We start from the raw sequence: 20,123 nt of genomic DNA, 5'->3' as shown, positions 1-20,123 counted from the left end.
GAGAAGTTTGGGTGTAGACAGAAGGATCAGGCTACTAGTATCTTCCTTATTCCTCTTCTATTAGTTAACATATTGATACTGATTATCTTATCAGAATAGTTTAGATACTGTCACTTTGGGAAGACAAATGAGTCTTTAGAACAGTTGAGTTCAATATTTGTGAAATAATGGAGGCTCAATCCCAAGGGAGATGGGAGACACACTAAGCTCATCCAGCTAAGGAGCCTGGGTGAACCCAGTCAGGCTACTAAAACTTCGACAGGGAGGACACTGGTTTCATCAAACTGAGAGGTGATGACGTCAAAGAAAAACACTTCTACAATCTTATCTATAGTGGGCTGTTCCTTAAATCCTCTCAAGCTGGTAACTACGTCTCGCGCCCACTCCCATCTATAATCCCCCCGTATGGTCACACTACTTTTAAACTTGTAATTAAGTTTCAGGCAGACAAACCAAGGGGAGAAGTGGGTGGTATTTACTGATTCAGGAACTTTATTACTAGGAAACTCCTGCTGAGGAACACCTGGCTGGGGTGAAGACAGCCCTCCGCGCCGTACCCCCGATGACGCCTTACCTGTTCCTGAAGTAGTACTGCTGTGCCACGAACGTCGACCGCGCTTGCAGCCGAGCTAACGTGGCCATAGCCTCCCGGCGCCTGCCGGAGCTCGGGTGTTACTATCGGTCTCCACGGCAACCGGGCTAAACCATAACGCCAGCCCCGGGGGTTCCACTTCTCGTTTACTCCACTTTTATTTTCCACCCCGTTTCAGTTTGCAGAATACTAGCAAGAAAATTAAGAAATTTTGCGTAGGAAAAAGTTCCTGGGATTTGCCTCTCTCTTTTCTGTGAGTAAAAGGAGGCGATTCCGGGCGAGGAAGGCGGTGGAGGGAGGAGAGGTAATGGTTGCTCCGGGCATCCGGTTTCCGCCTCCCGTCTGCTTCCGGAAGCTCAGCTCAAAATGCTGAACTGCTTCTGGAAGTCACTGGTGCTGTGGTAGTTGGAGACTTTTCTCGGGCCTGAGCCTCGAGGCCAGGCTCCTGGGTGTCGTTAATGTTCGGGGCCGCCGGGCGCCAACCGATCGGAGCTCCAGCCGCCGGGAACAGCTGGTGAGGCTGGAGGCCCTGGGGTTGGGAGATCAGGAAAGGGGGTGATGGCCGGAGGCCGCTGGACCTGGAATGGAAGGGGGAGGGAGTTGTGATGGATGATCTGAAGACACTTAGGCCTTGCTCTCTCTCGTGCCTGGGATGGAAGCGATTTGAGGAAGGCGTTGAGGTGTGTGCTAAAGATTTGTGAAGGAATACGGTAAATGCTTGCTGATTGCCTAACACTCTACGGTATTTGGGGAGTAAAGGTCTCTGTACTTCGAGAGCATTTCCTTTCTTCGTTGATTGTTGACAAGGCCAGGGACAGAAGAATTTCTTTTAATATAGGCCTTATTCCCTCACTTCCCTTTTTTAATTTACTGGATTATACCACGTGTCTTGGAAGATCAAATCCCAGAATTCTAGAGTTCTGGAAGTTTAGTCTGGAAGAGACCGCCTCCCCACCCCCCCCTTTTTTTTTGCAATGGGAGTGACCTACCTGTTGTGTCCCTTGAAGGTTCCATTCTAGTTCAAATGAGATGTGTATGAGTGTTCCCTAAGAACATATAAATGCCAGGATTTGGTTTGGGGTTTGACTACGCCTGCGGCACCCCATCACCAGTGCCACTTTGGAATAATTGCTTTGACTTTTCAAAGTGTTTTCACAAATTTAATGCGCTTTATCTTTATGACAGTCCTGTGATAGGAGATTATCACGAGCACGGAATACTTAAGTGAGATGTCCAAAATTGCTATGCACATTCTGGAGTTAGAAGCTGGATTTGGGGTTTCTGTTTGAAAACTCTGTGATGCCAGACCTATTTTTCCCCAAGCCCTTTTCCTCCAAGCATACATAGAACAAGCAGTCAAACAATGGAGCAGATTTCCCACTGACAATGTCAAACATGAAGCTTTGAAAAACAGGTGAACTATGGCTGAAAAATGTATGTCCACTCTTAAGATTCTGCAGTGAATGAGACCATGAGGGATTCTCGTAGTCTGGGATCTCAGAGATGTTCTTTGCATCACCTATCACTAAAAGTTAAAAGAGTATCTTGCCTCAGATGTTTTGAATGAGATTAGATCATTCTGTAGTTTATTTTATTATGGGGATAGATTTGGTTATACTTTTAAATTCTCACAGTTTCCAGTGAAAAGGAGTACTTTTTTAAATGAGCCTTATTTTTTTAATGGTGTCGTATGGCATTAGAATAAAATAAAGCTCTTCTTACGTGTTTAGTATATTTAGTTTTGACAGTTGTATATACTGTGTAATCACCACCCAAAACAAGATATAGGACATTTCCATTACCCCTGAATTTCCTCTCCAGTAATCTAGTAGGTACCTTTCTTAATGTTTCACCATTCAATCAATACCTTGTTAAGGGAGCGAGACGAAATGTGCTATATGGATTGGTCTGCTCTTGCTGAAGTGATACTGACTTGTACAATAGGTGACTAGTTGATTAAGAAGTATGACTTCCTCTCCCTTTCACCTTCTACCCAAATTATAGTTAGGCTCCTCCTTATGATACAGAGAAGCCATCCTTCAGTTCTCTTAAAGTGCTTATCTTATTTTCAATTATCAGCATACAATTCATTCTTTCTTACAGCATCAGAGTATAGCATAGTTGCTAGTGCTTAATGTTTCTGAATGAAATTCTTAAAATCATGCCTGATTTGCTAGAATAAACACTTTCCATCCAGAAAACTGGAACCTTGATTTTCTAGTTTATCTGTCCATTACTGGGAATTTCTCAATGAAATTTTCTTTTTTCCTTCATTGGTCAGACATTTACCATACTATGAGTGAATGTTTTATCCCAATTATGAAATCTTGGTGCTACTAGGGATATTACTACTGAGTCATTACTTGGTGCCAGGTTTTATGGGCATATATCTCATGTAAATCTTTTTAGATGGGTGCTGTTGGTATTTTGCATTTTAGAAACGGTGAAACAGGAGCAAATATAGTTTAAATAACTGGCCCAAATACCATATTTGCAGCATGATTCCGGTATATCTAAAAACAATTCTTAACCATCCTGGTATTTGTCTGAATACGATACGCTATTACAGGAATATCTAAACTGGAAAGAATATGCCCAGATTTGTTAACTAACCTAGAATTCCTGTTATATTTACCTCCCATCTTGACTTCAACTTTTTCTCCAATGTCGAGGTTCGATTTTCAGTTTTTAGACACCAAATGGGTAAATAGTAAATGTTTTATCTCTCAACAACTTGTTGAAAAATAGAACCGACATTTTATTTTGTACTTTATTCCTAGAGAAGACAAGTTTTATACAATTAAATAATAAAAATCCTATGATCTTGTGCATGTCAGGAAATGAATATATTTTTTGTGCAAGTTATTCTTGTAAGTGGTTTATATTCAGTTTTTATAAAATATAGCTGAGGGTCTGTCTCCTTTTCCTGCCTCATCATTCACATACAATTTTGAAATTAGGGGCCAAAAAGCACAAGTATTTTGGTACTTACAGTGTAAACCTTCCTTTTAAAATTTGATTCATATAATGGACTAATCATTTATAATTTATATAGATTTTTATTACTTTTTACTTTATTACCGATTTATATTTAAAGTCAATTTCTGGTTTGTTTTTAAGATTTTAAAGGTTGAAATAAATTTTACAAGTAAGTCCTTGATAATGAAGATACTGAATTATTGATACATTGAAATAAACTATTTATTTAAATTTATGTGGTTTGCTTAAAAAAAAAAGCCCTAAAAAATAAAGTATATTGATTCTGGATCTTTTTTTCTTTTTTCTGAGTTTCATTTCTATTTAGTATTTGAATCTTTAGGTCTAAAAAACTGCATAAGGAAAAATGTGCTTTTTTAAATTTTTTAATTTATTTTATTTTATTTTTTTGTCTTTTATCTTGAGGTCAATGCCATCCTATTAGGTATGTTTGAGTCAGGTTTCTGTTTCAGCAATGAGGAATCAAAGCAACGGCCAGTGTGATTTTGGCAAAGTAACTCATTAATATTAGTATAGCTTCTTAGCATTTTTACATATGGCAAGCTGGAAATCTTTTTACTGAGCTAAAAAATTAAGAGTGTCTGGCTTGTTAATGTGGCAGAAAATTTGAAATCTGGATTGTCTAAATTTCTAGTGAAGACATACTTTCCTGTTATTCCTTCTTTCACTTAGTCTCATTGGTCTGTCTGTCCAGCAGATCTGTTATTTGTCAAGCATTATGCTAGATACTTGTAATTAATATGAAGTTGTCTTCGTTCTTGTTCTAGGAATTCAGAATATATTATATATTTAATAAATGTTGAGTCGTTACCATGTATGAGCAATGAATGAGACTCATCTTGAACATATTAGAAACTTGCCTAGATATGCTCTAATACATGCATGTTGACAAGAATTGGAATGAATTATTTTTTAGATGCTAAATTATTTTTGTTTGTTTTAGACTTTGACTTTATTTCACGTAGGCAGCTTCTTATTCAGTCGTTTACATTTCGAAAGTGATTAGAGTATAAGAAGTTTTGAATGACTCTTGAAGTCGTTAAATGAAGTTAAAATCAGAAGAATGTTTCTCAAATTTAAATAATAAATGATCTTTCCTTATTAAATCACTATTTGGAAAGTAGAATTAATACTTTTTTCTAAAGCCATGTATGATTTTTCCCCCCCATATTGCTAGTTAAGGAGGAAAGAAAGCTTTCTGGGTGTTCTGTGGTAACAAAAGTGACAAAATAGCAGTTGCCATTAGCACCTCAGTTGAGTGCAAGTCAGTGGAGCTTTTGCGCCCATTATGGTAAATGAGTTTTTCTTTGGTAAGAACCTGGGACTCTTAACTTGGAAGGGTGATTTTCTATAATTTATTTTTTCTTATATCTGTATATTATTAAGCTGAGATACACAGGATTTTTTTTTGTTTTTTAGTTGTTTTTTGTTTTTTTTTTAAGATCCTTAAATCTTTAAAGAGTACATGGATTTCTTGAAACCGCCTGCAAGATTTTTGCAAATGTCTGTTATTCCACTTCTCCCCGTGATTCAGAGTGGTTCAAGAACACAGAAAGGATAAGGTCTGTGCTTTTATTATGATATCCTCAGGATTCATAGTGTGGTTCTACCTTAAAAGCAAAATGATTTGATATTTCAGTGACCACTTTATTTGTGTATAGAGGTTGTTGAAAGATGAAATAACTGCTCTCACACATAAGTATCCACTCTCATCCCACAGAATCCCTTCGAGGTAGCAATTATACCATTTTTATGATGAATAAACAGAATAGAAGATAAGTAATTTGTTGAGGGTCCTCTGATGAATGAATATAGTCAAATTTAGCTTCAGATTCATAGATTTGACTTTAAAGCTCTTGTTCTCTATAGGTTCCTCCCAGTCTTTTCCCCAACCTAGAGAATTCTGTTCCATATGCATTGCCTAGTGTTAATGTAGAGTTATAATTCTTTACATGTTTCATAGTAAGATACATTCCCCTACCTCCCTGCTACCTCTTTCAAAAAGAGAGAAAAGGGGGGCACCTGGGTAGCTTCAGTTCAGGGCGTAATCCCAGAGTCCTGGGATTGAGCCCCGCATCACGCTACCTGCTCCGCTGGGAGCCTGCTGCTTCCTCTCCCACTTCGCTGCTTGTGTTCCCTCTCTTGCTGGCTGGCTCTCTCTTTCTCAAATAAATAAATAAAATCTTAAAAAAAAAAGAGAGAGAGAGAGAAAAGGTTATTTCTGATTAATGGTTTAAATAGGTAGGTCAAGGAATTTCGAAACTAGCTTAACTGTTAACATTTAATGTTAGAGTTATTGTGTTTTTCCTAAGATGACCTTCTCCAAGATACATAAAAGGAAACAATTCTTCTGATCATTTAATAAGTTACTAGGCTGCGATAAAGATTTATTTTGACAAATATATTACCACTAAAGAAGAAAATTTATAAATTCTCATGAGCAGTAGAAATTTTAGTCAAAATAATTCTCACAGATCATATTTTGTTGAATTACTCATGAAATTTAGCCCTTGATGTGGCATCTTTAAGTCTCACTGTTGCATGTTTAGTCACCCATTGTCATGATCTACACTATTAAGTGTTAATTGTAATTTGTACTTCTATGACCAAACAACCTTTCCTTTCTTAAGTAAAAGCTAACATGAATATCGAGACATGTAATTCCGAGACAATTTTCTTAAATTTGTGATCAGTCATAGCATACATTCATCAGCATAGCTCTTGACCAGGACCTCCTCGTACATTGTTTTTGTACACGTTGAGTTTTTAATCATACGGAAACTAACACATAAATGACTATTTCCTTAAATTTTTAAAAGCCAGTTAAGCAGTTGGATTTAGCAACATTTAACTTCGTTTTAGCACTCTACTGCCAGTTACTTAACTTTGTAGAAGAAATAATCTGTTTTACAGAGATGAAGAGGAGAATTTTACCATGTACTAGGTGATAAGGAATATTTGATTTCTTTTCCCTTATCTGGATATGTGACAGTTGTAGTCAATTACCCTTTTTGTTATATCTGAAAGATTTTTGTTTTTTGATGAACTTGTTGGGTTTCTTCAGTAGGCACACATCTCTCATTTTATCATGTAATTTTTATCGGTGTCCAGGCAAGGAAATTGTTCCCTAATTTTTCTGTAGATGCTATATTTTATCCTCTTAGGAATAGTAGTTATTGCTAAGAGAGTCTTCAAAAAGTAATCGTTGATAGAGTAGTTAGCTGTTAGTTATTGGGGGGATCAGTTTTGGGGGCTTTCTTGGGCTTCATCTCCTACTATGCCTGCCTATACATTGTTGACTGCTATTTGAGAGTCCTTGCTTTGTCAGTCAACTGGTAGTCCTTTGGGAACATATGAACAGTTGTTTGGACTAAGGCAGCTTCCTGAGTCTTCTTGAACCAGAAACATGATGTAATGTAATACCGCCTACATAAAACCAAAGTGCTTATCTACTCAGGTCATTTCCTTTTACAGAATCCAACTTTATATAGATAGTGGGACTACAATCTAATTCTTTTCATCTGGAGTATTTTAAGAAAACTATTAGTTAACGGTTCTCTTAGATATTATACCCAATGCAAACTATTCTCAAAAGATACCATTTCCATTGAATTCCAAATGAAGAGAAATTGTTTTATAAATGTGACTATTATTCAAATTAACTAAGTGGTAATTCACTGAATTTTACTATAACTTAATTTACAACTATGAATGCTAATAAACAGGTTTTTATACAAGAAAGTTGTATATTTCCAGATTTCCTCTTCAAAGGAAAGATCTTATTTTAAGAAAATATCTTGAAGATAAAGTGTTTCCATATAATGATCTTCAGTGTAACTGCCAAGGAAATAAATGAGCTATTGATGATGTGATGGTCTGCTATAATGACCTTATTTCTGTGAGGCCAGTTAATGCCAGTTTTCCCTGAGAGATATAAGTGAAGCAGCTTGACTGACTGACTATAATATTATTGGCTCGTTAACAGGGGTTTTGACTTGCAGGAATCTGGTTAGTTGAAACTGAAGGGGAAAAAAGTGATTTGAACTCTGAATGGCACCTATGTTAAATGTATTTTTTTATGGGGTTTTTAAGAAGTTGGGGGTTTTTTGTTCTGTTTTGTTTTGCTTTTTTGAGAGAGAGAGAGGGGAGGGGCAGAGGCGGGGAGAGAGAGATAATCCCAAGCACTCTCCACACCCATTGTGAAGCCAGACATGGGGCTTGATCTCACAACTCTGAGATCATGACCTGAGCCAAAATCAAGAGTCAGATGATTAACTGACTAAGCCACCCAGGTGCCCCAAGAAGTCTTTTTTAACGTATTTGTTTTATTTGATAGTCATATCTGATTCCTGTTTGAGTAGCATCATGGAATAAATTGGGTTCTTCTAGTTAAAATTTTTTTAAGGTATTTAATTTTCTCAAGAAAAACAATATAAAATCAAGTAAGGTGACAATTTTAATGATATTATAAAGAAGATTTGCTTACATTCTTAGGAATGCTATCAGTTATTTTTTCTTAAGCTGTGTTTGTTACAGCAACACTTTCTAAATGAAATTAATTGAAGAGAAATTTCAATCGATTGAATCTGATTGCTAACCTTTATCTAATGTTAGGACCACCACATTTTCTTTTCTAAAGTAAAGCACTAGATTATAACTTCCAAAGTAATCTGCAATTTTAGTTGGAGATTATATTCATGTGTTGAGTTAATTTCACATTAATATTTAGACCTAGTCATTCACCCATTGATAAGAAAACTGAATCTTCAAAAAGTAAGTTACTTGAGAACCCGATGATACTGAGTCTTCTTTTAGACAAAGGATCTTTATTATAATACATGTTAAACTGGCTTCCAGTGAATTTTATTAAAGGTGCAATATTATATGCAGAGATAATAGGTCTTTCAGACTACGTTTTTTCCAAAGAAATAGTATTAAAGGAAATGAACAAAATATTTGTTGTAATAAAAGGAGAACAAAAAGGTGATTATTAATGTAGAGGTAATGGAGAAAAGGATTATCAATGGAGAAATTGGATTATCGATGTAGTCAGAATTGTAGCCCCTCTTTTGGCTTAATGTTAGTTAATTCCTATGTGACGCATATTTCTTGTAATCAGATGCGAAGTCCTGAGTAATATATAGGACCCTTTTAGTGCTTCTCCAGAGTTTATTTAAAATATATATTTGAATCACCACATTTTTAAAAAATGTGTGTCCATATAGGTTTTTATTCATTCAGAATGCCAAAGGAGATCTGGAAAATACAAACCCACATTAAATGGAAGACTATGTCCATTTAGTTAATTGCTCACAGTGTACATTTTACTGATGGCGGCAGCATTGGTTCTTCAGATTCAACACACCTTCACTTTTACTGCCCTGTGCCTTGTGTTGATTCAGGTCTTCCATTCCTTTTTTCTGTTCAAAAGAATGTAGTGCCTGACTGAGTCATTCGGCTTTACATAGATGTATATTAAATCTGTCTGAACAATTAAAATAGTACCACCTGCTGCTACATCACTCAAACAAAAATGCAAACTGGATATTGGAATTTTGTAGTACTAAAATGCTGTTCTTGGCTGTACTTGGTTGAGCATTCAGGCTCTAGAACCAGATTGCTGGAGTTTGAAGCCTGTTTCTACCATTTCCTAGGTGTGTCACTTTGGGCAAATTGCCCTTAATGTCTCTGTCTCATATACTACCTTCTAGGGTTATTATGTGAGAATGAAATGAGCAAATGCATATAAAACACTTAAAAATGGGCCTACCATATAGTGTTAGAAGCTGTACATCATCTTATAAGTAGTAAATCCAGTTGAATCACAATGTATGTTTGTTCTTAGGTTGTTAAAATAAAAAGACAAAGTTAAAAGTTATCATAGGGAACTTGCAAATGCCTAAAATTATAGACTGTAGAGACTATATAAACCAGGGGTCAGCAAACTATGGCCAGCCATCACTTAGTTTTGTAAATAAAATTTTATTAGAACATAGCCATATCCATTCATTTATGTCTTGCCTAGGGCTATTTTCACCTTACAGTGGCTAAAGTTGAATGGTTATGACAGAGACCTAATGGACTGCAAAGCCTAAAATATTTACTATTTGGCCCTTTGCGGAAAAGTGTGCCTACCCCTCCTGTAGACTTATAAATTATATAGACCTCTGTAGTTGGGAATACTTTGATCCCTAGGTGCTTCTGGAACTCAGAAATAATTGTTCATGATCTTTATAAGAAAAATACATATTCAAATTAACCTATAATGTTTAAAAGTTAAAATCGGAATTTTGGGCACTCCATCAACAACTGATTTAGAATCTTTGGAGTTGGGTTTAGAAAGGGTCAGTGTAATTTATAAAAGTTCCTAAAGAATGCTTACTATTTTTTTTAAAGATTTTATTTCTTTATTTGACAGAGAGAGAGCCAGCCAGCGAGAGAGGGAACACAAGCAGGGGGAGTGGGAGAGGGAGAAGCAGACTCCCAGCAGAGCAGGGAGCCCAATGCAGAACTCGATCCCAGGACCCTGGGATCATGCCCTGAGCCAAAGGCAGACGCTTAACGACTGAGCCACCCAGGTGTCCCAAGAATGCTTAATATTTATCCTAGCTGACAAGTGGATAATTTTTTCACTGGCAACATACATAGTTCAGTGGTTTTTGTTTCTTTCTTTTTACAAAAAACAAAAAGCGAGACTGTCTCAGAATGAATTACAAGAAAAATGATGGGCCACTTTAGACCAGTGAGGCTCCAGTTTGAATAAGAACATAGTTTCTGCTTGATTGAATTATGAGATTAGTGTGGTTATACATGCTAAATATATGCCGAGTATATAGTTAAAGTCTTTTTTTACATATATTACAAATCTTGAAATTACCTGTCTTTCCATCTCCCTCACATTTCATGGTAGTGACTGGGCAGAGCATGTGGTAAGTAGAGAATTGTGCAGCTTTTTTCTTCATTTAGAAATCTTTGAGGGGAGAAGCGGTTGGAGGAAGGATTGAGAAAGTTCTATCTGGGGGCGCCTGGGTAGCGCAGTCGTTAAGCATCTGCCTTCGGCTCAGGGCGTGATCCCGGCTTTGCGGAATCGAGTCCCACATTGGGCTCCTCGGCTGGGAGCCTGCTTCTTCCTCTCCCACTCCCCTGCTGTGTTCCCTCTCGCTGGGTTGTCTCTCTGTCACATAAATAAATAAAATCTTTTTTTTAAAAAAAGAAGAAAGTTCTATCTGTTCTAGGAAATCTAGGGAAAAGGCAGGAGTAGACTAATGAACAGTGATTCAAGCAGAAGTAACTTTTCCATAATTACACAGTAAAAATATGAAATTACTGGGATATATCATTGCTGATATTATGCTTACTGTATCTTGAAGTAATTCCTATGTTTAATAAATGAACTTACACAAGAAAAGGAAATTAAAAATGAGTCAGAATATTTAAAACATATATCTTGGATAGAAAATTTAAATCACTTTTAAACATTTCTTTATAATAACTTAATTTTTGACTTAGAGTGAATTGTCTGCTGTAATAAACTAGGTTAATACAGTTAATAGTATTTTCTTTAATTTTTTTCTTTCTTTAAAAATGTAGGCATTTCAGTCGAACCATGGAAGAACTGGTTCATGATCTTGTCTCCGCATTGGAGGAGAGCTCAGAGCAAGCTCGAGGTGGATTTGCTGAAACGGGCGATCATTCTCGAAGTATGTCTTGTCCTCTGAAACGCCAGGCCAGGAAAAGGAGAGGGAGAAAACGAAGGTCATATAACGTTCATCACCCATGGGAGCCTGGCCACTGCTTAAGTGAAGGCACTGATTCTAGTTTAGAAGAACCAAGCAAAGACTACAGAGAGAATCACAATAATAATAAAAAAGACCATAGTGACTCTGATGACCAAATGTTAGTGGCTAAGCGCAGGCCATCATCAAACTTAAACAATAATGTACGAGGAAAAAGACCTCTATGGCACGAATCGGATTTTGCCGTGGACAACCTTGGGAACAGAACTCTGCGCAGAAGGAGAAAGGTAAAACGCATGGCAGTGGACCTCCCACAGGACATCTCTAACAAACGGACAATGACCCAGCCCCTTGAAGGTTGTAGAGATCAGGACATGGACAATGATAGAGCTTATCAATATCAAGAGTTTACCAAGAACAAAGTCAAAAAAAGGAAATTGAAAATAATTAGACAAGGACCAAAAATCCAAGATGAAGGAGTAGTTTTAGAAAGTGAGGAAATAAGCCAGACCAGTAAGGACAAAATGGACTATGAAGAGCAAAAAGTCTCAGATGAACTCATGAGTGAAAGGTGACTTCTATATTCTCTAAGTATAAAAATATGTGTCTCCATTGTTTGTGCTTAAATGTGTTTTGTATTTTAATTAATTCTATTTAAAAATAATTATAAATTATAATAATATAAAATATAATAATATATTACTGTTTAACCGTGGTTATATTTCCTTATAATTTACGATGTTTAGCACAAAACAAAATTGCTTATTTGATTTACACTAAGTCTTTTGATTGTGTTATAAAGACTTAATTTTCAGCTAAAAAGAGAAAAGAAAATGGGTTTTCAATGGGAATGAATGTGCTTTTGAATAACAGCACATTTGTAACTCTTAGAATTGGATTTATAATTATTTATTTGTTTAATTATAGAGCCTTAGCCTTTGGTGCTTTTTAGTGTCACAATTCATCAGTTTATTTTGGTTCTTAAGAATCAAAAGTTGATACCACTTCATTGTGTATGGCTTGATATTTTAAGAAGTCTGTAGATTGCTGGCAATTCTGATCATTTATGAATTGTAAAACCTAATTTGTAGTCTAAAAACACTTGATCTTGTCATTAGACAAATGAGAAAAACAATGATCCTTTGGCAGCTAGTCTAATCTATTTATTCTAGACAGCAGGTGTACCACAATGATAATTGTTGAGTACTTTTTTGACAGCGTCAAAAGGTAAGTGATCATTTTTCTTTTACACAGCACTAATGCTACTGCAGGAAATGAGAAATCAGTATTGATACTGTTCATCCTTTCAGGCATGTTCTTAAAACCAAACACAGAACTATGATCCAGAAAAAAAAAAATTACTGGGAAAGAATATTTGATTTTAATTTGTAAGATTGGCATCATTTTTATCATGTAGATTGTGAACTATGGATTTAATATATGTATATTTATTTAACAACATATAACTATATATATGCTTATAAATATGATTATAAACACGAATGAGACCCGGTAAAAGTTTATAGGATGGGCCCTTTATTGGAGATGGTTTGCTACTTATGTAATTTTTCTGAAGAAGTAAAAATTGCTCAAAATTAAAAAAAAAAGTTTCAGAAGGCTTTGAAAAGTTTAGGGTATCTGCTTTTCTTCAAAAAAAAAGTTGGCATTTTTATACCAGGATGAAAATTATTTGTATGGTAGTGTTGGGCCCTTGTGACTGAGGACCACTTAGCTTGACTTGAAAGTGATTATTTTGCTCAGTTGCTCAGAGGAAGGGTGTGTGGCCGTGGAGATAAGTGTCCATTTCTGGATTATTTGCAGTTTACTTGCTTTTTGGATTGATCCTCCAAGCCCTTCTTTTATTGAGGTCTGCCTTTTATTGACAGACACCTACCCTGGAAGAAAAGTGAGATGAAACTCTTCATTTTCCTTCATTGTAAAAAATATTTGAATATCTATTAAGTATGATCAGGCTACCCAGCAGTCAACAGCCCAGGTACAAAGAGGATGTTTTCACTCCAGAATAATTTTTAAAAATATTTTTTATTTTATTGGTCTTTTTTTTTTTTAAGGTTTATTTATTTATTTTAGAGAGAGCACGCTGGGGCAGGGGCGTGGCAGAAGGAGAGGGAGAGAGAATCCCAAGCTAACTCTGTGCTGAGCGTGGAGGCTGACTTGGGGCCCCATCTCACAACCCCAAGGTCATGAACCGCACCGAAACCAAGAGTTGGACACTTAGCCAGCTGCACCACCCAGGTGCCCCTTCTTTTATTTTAAACTTAGCTATGTAACTATTTTTATTGTCACCTAAGAGTTAAATGCATATTCCTTCTGTGGGAAGATTACTAAGTAAGATAGACCCTGTTGCCTACAGACCCAAAGTTTGGATTAGGAGATAAGCAAATGATGAAAATGAAGTGTGCTGAGCAGAACGAACTGGTGAAGGAGGACTTCCTGAAGGAGCTGCAGTTTAATCAAGCATTGAGTGTTGTACAGATATGGCATTTCTGGGTAGAGGGAACAGCTTGTGCAAAGGCATGGCTTATGAAGCAAAGTGGCGTATCTAGGAAAGTACATGTAATTGATTATTACTAGAACAAAATGGTGGTTGAGGCTACAGCAGTAAGCATGTCTTGAAGGCCTTGTGTGCTATGGCAGTTCGGATTTCATCATGTAAGTAATGGGAAGCCAGTGAAGAATTTTTAATAATGAAGAAACTCAATTGATTCACATTTTGTCAAGGCACATGATCTCAGTAACAATGTTTTATTTAGCTTTGACTGACCTCGAATCCATCCTTAGGTGAGGGGTAAATTATGGCAGTGGTACTAGAGGGAAAAGAAATAGGAGAGCAATTTTAAGATTTGAAATCAATGGAAGGTTGACTGTATTTGGGAGGATGAATGAGAAAGAAGATTCTCAGATGATGTGTTGGTTTCAAGAACAAAAAATACAGGAAATGAACAGATTGGGCCAGAGGATTCGGATTAGTGTACAAACATTAATTTGACAACCATTTTTGGAATATATCATGCTAAAAAAAAAGTGGGAAGAGGTGTCCTTGGAGATAAGCCATAATGGCTGTCAGATGCTGAAAATGAAAAGCCTTGCTTCCATAGAAGTTCTTGTTCTGATTTATTGAACATACTAACAACTACATGATTTACTTGGAGCGACTAGCTAGATGTCAATGAGGTGAAATATAAATAAGGAAACATTGTTTAAAACCCATGTAAAAAGATCCCAAATGAAGACAAGGATCATTAGGGACTAAGCTGCTCTTAGAGGGGGAGGATCTGATTTCCTTCTGCCTTTAAGAAGAGTAAATAAGATAAAGACAGAGAGGGAGGCAAACCATAAGAGACTCTTAAATATAGGGAACAAACTGAGGGTTGCTGGAAGGGAGGTGGGGGGTGGATAATTGGGTGATGGTCATTAAGGAGGCACTAAGTGTAATGAGCACTGGGTGTTATATGCAACTGATGAATCGCTAAATTTTAACCCTAAAACTCAAAATACACTATATGTTAACTAACTTGAATTTAAATAAAATCTTAAGAAAAAAAAGAGTAGGCAGGCAGAGAGAAGACAGAGAAGATTGTGATATGAGTCAGAGAAAAAGCATAAATAAAAGGACTAGAGATTGGGATGGGAAGAATTTAGGTAGGGCTCATCCATACAGAGCCTTGAAGTCCCTATTTAATCCAACAAGTATGGGGAAGTAATTTTAGAGTTTTAATAGAAAAGTTTATTTAGTTTATATATATATGCATAGATACATGCATGTTTTATAAACTTTTTCTTTTAGAATACTTTTGGATTTATAGAAAAGTTGAAAAGATAGTACAGAGGATTTTCTGCATATCCTGTTCCCGTATACACTGTACCCAGTTTCCCCTGCTGTTAACTCTGATACATTTGTCAGAATTAATAAGCCAGTGTTGATGCGTTATTAACAAAAGTCAGTACTTCATTAGAATTTCCCTGTTTTTCTTTAATGTCCTTTTTCTGTTCCAGGATCCTATCCAGTTTGTCATATTTTTAATCAGCAAAGTTATATTTATAAGCAATGAGCCTGGTTGTAGAATTCTGAAAGAGGTAAAGCTGAACTCAGAAATTAGAAGACCATTGTACACCCCCCCCCAAAAGAGCACAGTTTCACATTTCACAGTCCTTTATCTGTAAATCTGAAGTCTGAAAACTGTGAACAACTAACTCATTTGTGGCCAGACCTGGCTTGACCTGGATTTAATGTGGATATTCCCTCATTTATTTGAAAAAATACATTAATAGGTTTGATTCTGAAGTGCTACCCCAGACACCTCTTAGGCATTTTAGAACATATCTTTCCAAAATTTGAAAAACTGTGAATTTTACATACATGTTGCCTCAAGGATTTCAGAAAAAGAATCGTAACTCAGGGTATGTAGGATAAGGCCCTGTATTAGGGTTGTGTCGATACAGGCAGACAAGAAAGCACTATGCAATCACAGAAGAGAGGGAAAAAAGTCAACAGAGTTTGGACAGCTAAATAGCAAAAAGATGAAGTTTCCAGAGTGTTTCTAATACTCAGACATCACTGTGCGTAGGAGAGCCTGCATGTTTATAAATAAGAAATTATGGATGTGATTGTCTAGGAAAGTATTCCTTCATTAACATTTGTGCAGTATAGGGAGCTTTTATACATTCTCCTAACATGAAGAAAGTTAAAGAAAAAGGTACTAACTTAGAGTTCCTTCGGAAAATGTACCATTTAATAAATCCTTATGCTTTTTTATCTTTTAAAAATCAAATAATTGAAATGATATTCTGTATTCAGAAAACCTAGGGATTTAGATCTCATCTATACTTATTTAATCCTAAACTCTCAATTTAAATATTTTAAAACGGATTACTTTTTTTAAACAGATTAGTTTTGTTTAGTAAGTCAGTTTACAGGGTTGTACATGTTAACGAGAAAAGTATTACAAAATTCACCTGGGGCAACTTCCTGATTGGTTTAAATTAAGAATTACAGGAAGAAGAGAGTATATGAGAATTTTTAAAGAACATTATCAATTTTCTTTAGAGGCCTAGCCTCTTATTACATAATCTGGTTTTTGTGGTTTTTTTAACTAACTAGATTTTCATATAAGCATGGCTTCTAATAGAACTAATAGTGACAATTCATGTCAGTCGAATATCTACTATTTGTTTTCATTTGTATGTGAAATACGACTTTGTATCATTTTCAAACTTCTGTAGAAGCTTGGAGAAACTTATTTTTACATACCCCACCTTAATATTGGCAATATTCTGTATTTTGCTCAGTTTTTGCTCAGAGAGATTTAATGGATTGTTACCATTGTAAACTTTTTTCTTCCTTGCCAAGTGATAGAGTTGTTGTGAATTCCTAAGTAATGTCTTTTCCGGAATATTTGCAAATGTGGTCGTGAAAACTAATTTCATTCCGGGCCCTTGTATTTCATGTGCTGAAGAAAGGCTTAGCCTGCTTTTGATTGAGACTTTCCCCATTTTATTGAGCAGTGGTGTTCAGGGCTCAGGCTGAATTGCACAGCATAAGAAAGGAGCAGTGAGCATTTGATGAAAGCAGATAATAAAATGCATCAATTGTGTCAGCACCTCGTTGCAGTCACATCTGGCTTACTGTCAGGGTCCCATTAGATTCCTGGGGTTTTATGTGCCAAAAATAATATGCTCTGTAGTTAATGGAACCAGAATATTTGTAGTTTGATTAAAAAAAAATCATCTTATTTTCTTTCAGATCTTTGTCAGGCTTAAGTTTCATCTCTGAGCTGCCATGTCTCTTTAAAATTTTACGACTGAGAGATCAATTGTTCTTTTGATCTGTTTTTTTTTTTTTTCCTTTTCCCTTATTACAGTGATTCCAGCAGTCTCAGCAGCACTGATGCTGGTTTATTTACCAATGATGAGGGAAGACAAGGTACTGAAATGCTATTTTCTTATTCCTTTGGGAAAATGTCTTCATTTTAAAGTTGTGCTTATGACTAGTTATTTCCTAAGTTAATGATGGCAGTCTGTTTACCTTACACACACCCATGTAGTGGATGGGCTTTAGTTCTTTTTTATACTACGAAGGGTATCCTGTCTTCATGACCTAAAGTAATTGATTATCTCTGAAAGCTGGTAAGTGGAGCTAATAATATTAAGGGAGGATTATCTTCCTTAAGAAAGCTCTACATACCTCAGTCTTTTCAATTTTGTTTCTTAGAGCAAGTTCACAAAACACTGGTTCTCATTCTCCACCTGATTCCAAATGTATTTAGTACTGTGTAAGCATTGAGAAAGGTGGATTGGCAAGTCATTTGTCATTTTTATTCAGCCGTGACGTTTATTCATCCTCCCTAGTTTGTAAGTAATTAGGCAGTTTTCATGAATTCAATATTGTAAACTGTTAAACAGTCATGTCTTACAACTTAGATCTTTTACATCTTTGAAGTTCCCTGAAGCTTTTCACACTTTCACGTGGCATTATTTTGAAACTCCCTATTTGGGAAGAAAATAGGAAAAGCCTTAATAAGGGGGCAGGAGGCATACCTACAAATGTTATCTGCCTTTCTTGACAATCTTTAGAGGAAATCAGTAAGTTCTAAGGGGGGGAAAACCCCAAAATGTACTGTTTTAAATTATAAATAGTCTAATGATAGGAAAAAAGAAGGAAATAATAACTACCTATGCTATTTTTTTCTTAATCTGTTCATCCTCTTGGCGGTAGAGTAAAATAAATGATCATTCGTTTTGGCTTACTTACAAACCCATGTATATTGCAGATAAATAGGTGCATACTGTTTTAAAGACCATAGACTTTGCTGAAATATGTTAGAACCTCGGGGCTCAGGGTGAGTTTGACTACCTTGATAATATACCTAAATTCTTGTTGAAATACGTGTGTCTACTCAAAGTTATTAGAAATTTTGTATTTGGTAATGAAAGGAAATGAAAAATCTTTAAAAAATAACTTTTGGACAAGTCCATCTTTGAAAAGCTTTGAATGGTTTAGAATAATATGCTAGCATTTATTATGAGCTTATTATATTTTACATTTCTAAGTGCATTTTTTTGTTCAATTTACTTTGGGCTCTTTTATTTCATATTATTCTTAAGAAAACCCTGGGAGATTCATTTTTGGGAAGTATGATGAAACCTAGGCTCATAGAGTCGAGAGATACCTTCCTTAGTCACAAAACACTGCAATTCTAATTGGTCTGACTAACTTCAGAGCCCAAGTTCTTAATCCTTAACTATTTGATTTCCCTATTAAGAACAAAGTTGTGTATTACATCAAAAATAAAATAACCTCATTTTTCTATAACGTCTCAATTGAAATTAAGATCTAGGATAATTAGTTTCAAGTGACTCCCTTTCTTTTCTTGTGCCTATACCTGTTCTAGGAAATTTTAATGTAATTCTCAGTAAAAGTATTTAATATTTTTGTGCTTTGAATTGTGCCTGTTGTTTTAAATTAATTTTTATTAAATCCTCAGTTGCAATAAAACTTTTCACTCCCTCATAATTTGAAGTATGCCTGTTTCCCATAAAGTCATTTTCAGTTGAAGCCTTGGTTTTTTTCTAGTTTGCTTTTAAAAATATTTGTAATAAGAGTTTTAGAAATCAGAAATCTCTTTCTGTTAAAGGAACAACTTTATGACAGTTGTGATCACCCTCTTAACCAGAATTAGTAGTTTTTCTGAGAATCATGAAGACTTTAGTGAATCTAGGATCATATTCAAAAAGCTATTTGTCACTTATTTTTATTTTTTAAAGATTTTATTTATTTATTTGACAGAGAGAGAGACAGCCAGCGAGAGAGGGAGGAACACAAGCAGGGGGAGTGGGAGAGGAAGAAGCAGGCTTCCAGCGGAGCGGGGAACCCGATGTGGGACTCGATTCCAGGACCCTGGGATCACACCCTGAGCCGAAGGCAGATGCTTAACGACTGAGCCACCCAGGCGCCCCAGTCACTTATTTTTAAAAAGCCATCTGCCTTCTTCTGTATTTTTCCCCCCTTATTCCTGTCTTAAAAACAAAATACTGTTGATTCACATTTTGTTTTAAAAACAAAATACTGTCTATTCACCAGTACTGATTTTTAAATGGATCATTTCTCCATGGTTACACTTGTGGATGTTCCCAAAAGTCCAACTTACTACGGATAGTGTTCTGTTTTAGAAATACCTTGCTTGTTGTAGTCCAGCATAGTTCCTTTGTAAACTCCATGGTATTGTCACTTTTCATTTAAAATCAACTTTTTCACAACTATTTCTTAATGAACTTAATCAGATTAATTTCATTTAGTCACATCTGTTCATGATCGTTTCCCCTTTTACACTCCATACAAATCATGAAATTAAGCTAATTATATACCATTATCAGCTGCAGAAAACGGGTTCTACAGTTTTATACTTTTAATTCACTATAGGAGATTAAGGCTTGTTTCTCTTTCATTTGGAAAGGATAGTAACTTAAATGGATTTTTGTACAGTTTTTGCCGTAGAATTAACCAGTATTATTGTTTTTCACATTTTTTAATTGGTTCTAAAACATACATAACATACATCACATAACAGCTTATTTTTTGGTGATGACGGTTCTTGTTGTAATGTTAAAAAACATTTTAGTGAAGCCATGGTCTAGAATAAGAAGTTTTCTCTATAGAGTATGTAAATGATTACCAGATAAAATACAGGATCTCCAGTTAAATTTGATTTTTAGATATATGATAAATAATTTTTTAGTTTAAGTATGCCCCATGTGCGGTAGTTAGACATACTAAAAAT

General features: G+C 35.7%; 2 protein-coding genes across 4 annotated transcripts in view; one reads left to right on the top strand and one right to left on the bottom strand.

Annotated features, from left to right (window-relative positions):
- The window catches only part of SPATA17 (spermatogenesis associated 17), a 202,957-nt gene extending 202,084 nt beyond the window's left edge, over window positions 1-873 (bottom strand). For both annotated transcript variants that reach the window (XM_057315487.1, XM_026517325.4), the window contains exon 1: window positions 575-873. In XM_057315487.1, coding sequence (XP_057171470.1) covers window positions 575-642 — 68 coding nt within the window. In that variant the 5' untranslated portion in view covers window positions 643-873. The remainder of the gene's footprint in view (window positions 1-574) is intronic.
- Window positions 874-932: 59 nt separating this feature from the next.
- The window catches only part of GPATCH2 (G-patch domain containing 2), a 104,717-nt gene continuing 85,526 nt past the window's right edge, over window positions 933-20,123 (top strand). Inside the window, exons 1-3 of one of the 2 annotated variants that reach the window (XM_026517324.4) lie at window positions 933-1,106; window positions 11,180-11,896; window positions 17,208-17,269. In XM_026517324.4, coding sequence (XP_026373109.1) covers window positions 1,051-1,106; window positions 11,180-11,896; window positions 17,208-17,269 — 835 coding nt within the window. In that variant the 5' untranslated portion in view covers window positions 933-1,050. The remainder of the gene's footprint in view (window positions 1,107-11,179; window positions 11,897-17,207; window positions 17,270-20,123) is intronic. The other variant, XM_026517321.4, reaches the window with a different exon arrangement.

The sequence above is a fragment of the Ursus arctos genome, unplaced genomic scaffold (genome assembly GCF_023065955.2).
Source record: "Ursus arctos isolate Adak ecotype North America unplaced genomic scaffold, UrsArc2.0 scaffold_2, whole genome shotgun sequence".
Classification (NCBI taxonomy): Eukaryota; Metazoa; Chordata; class Mammalia; order Carnivora; family Ursidae; genus Ursus; species Ursus arctos.
Note: the sequence above shows the minus strand (reverse complement) of the source record. Positions and strands in the feature narration are given on the sequence as shown.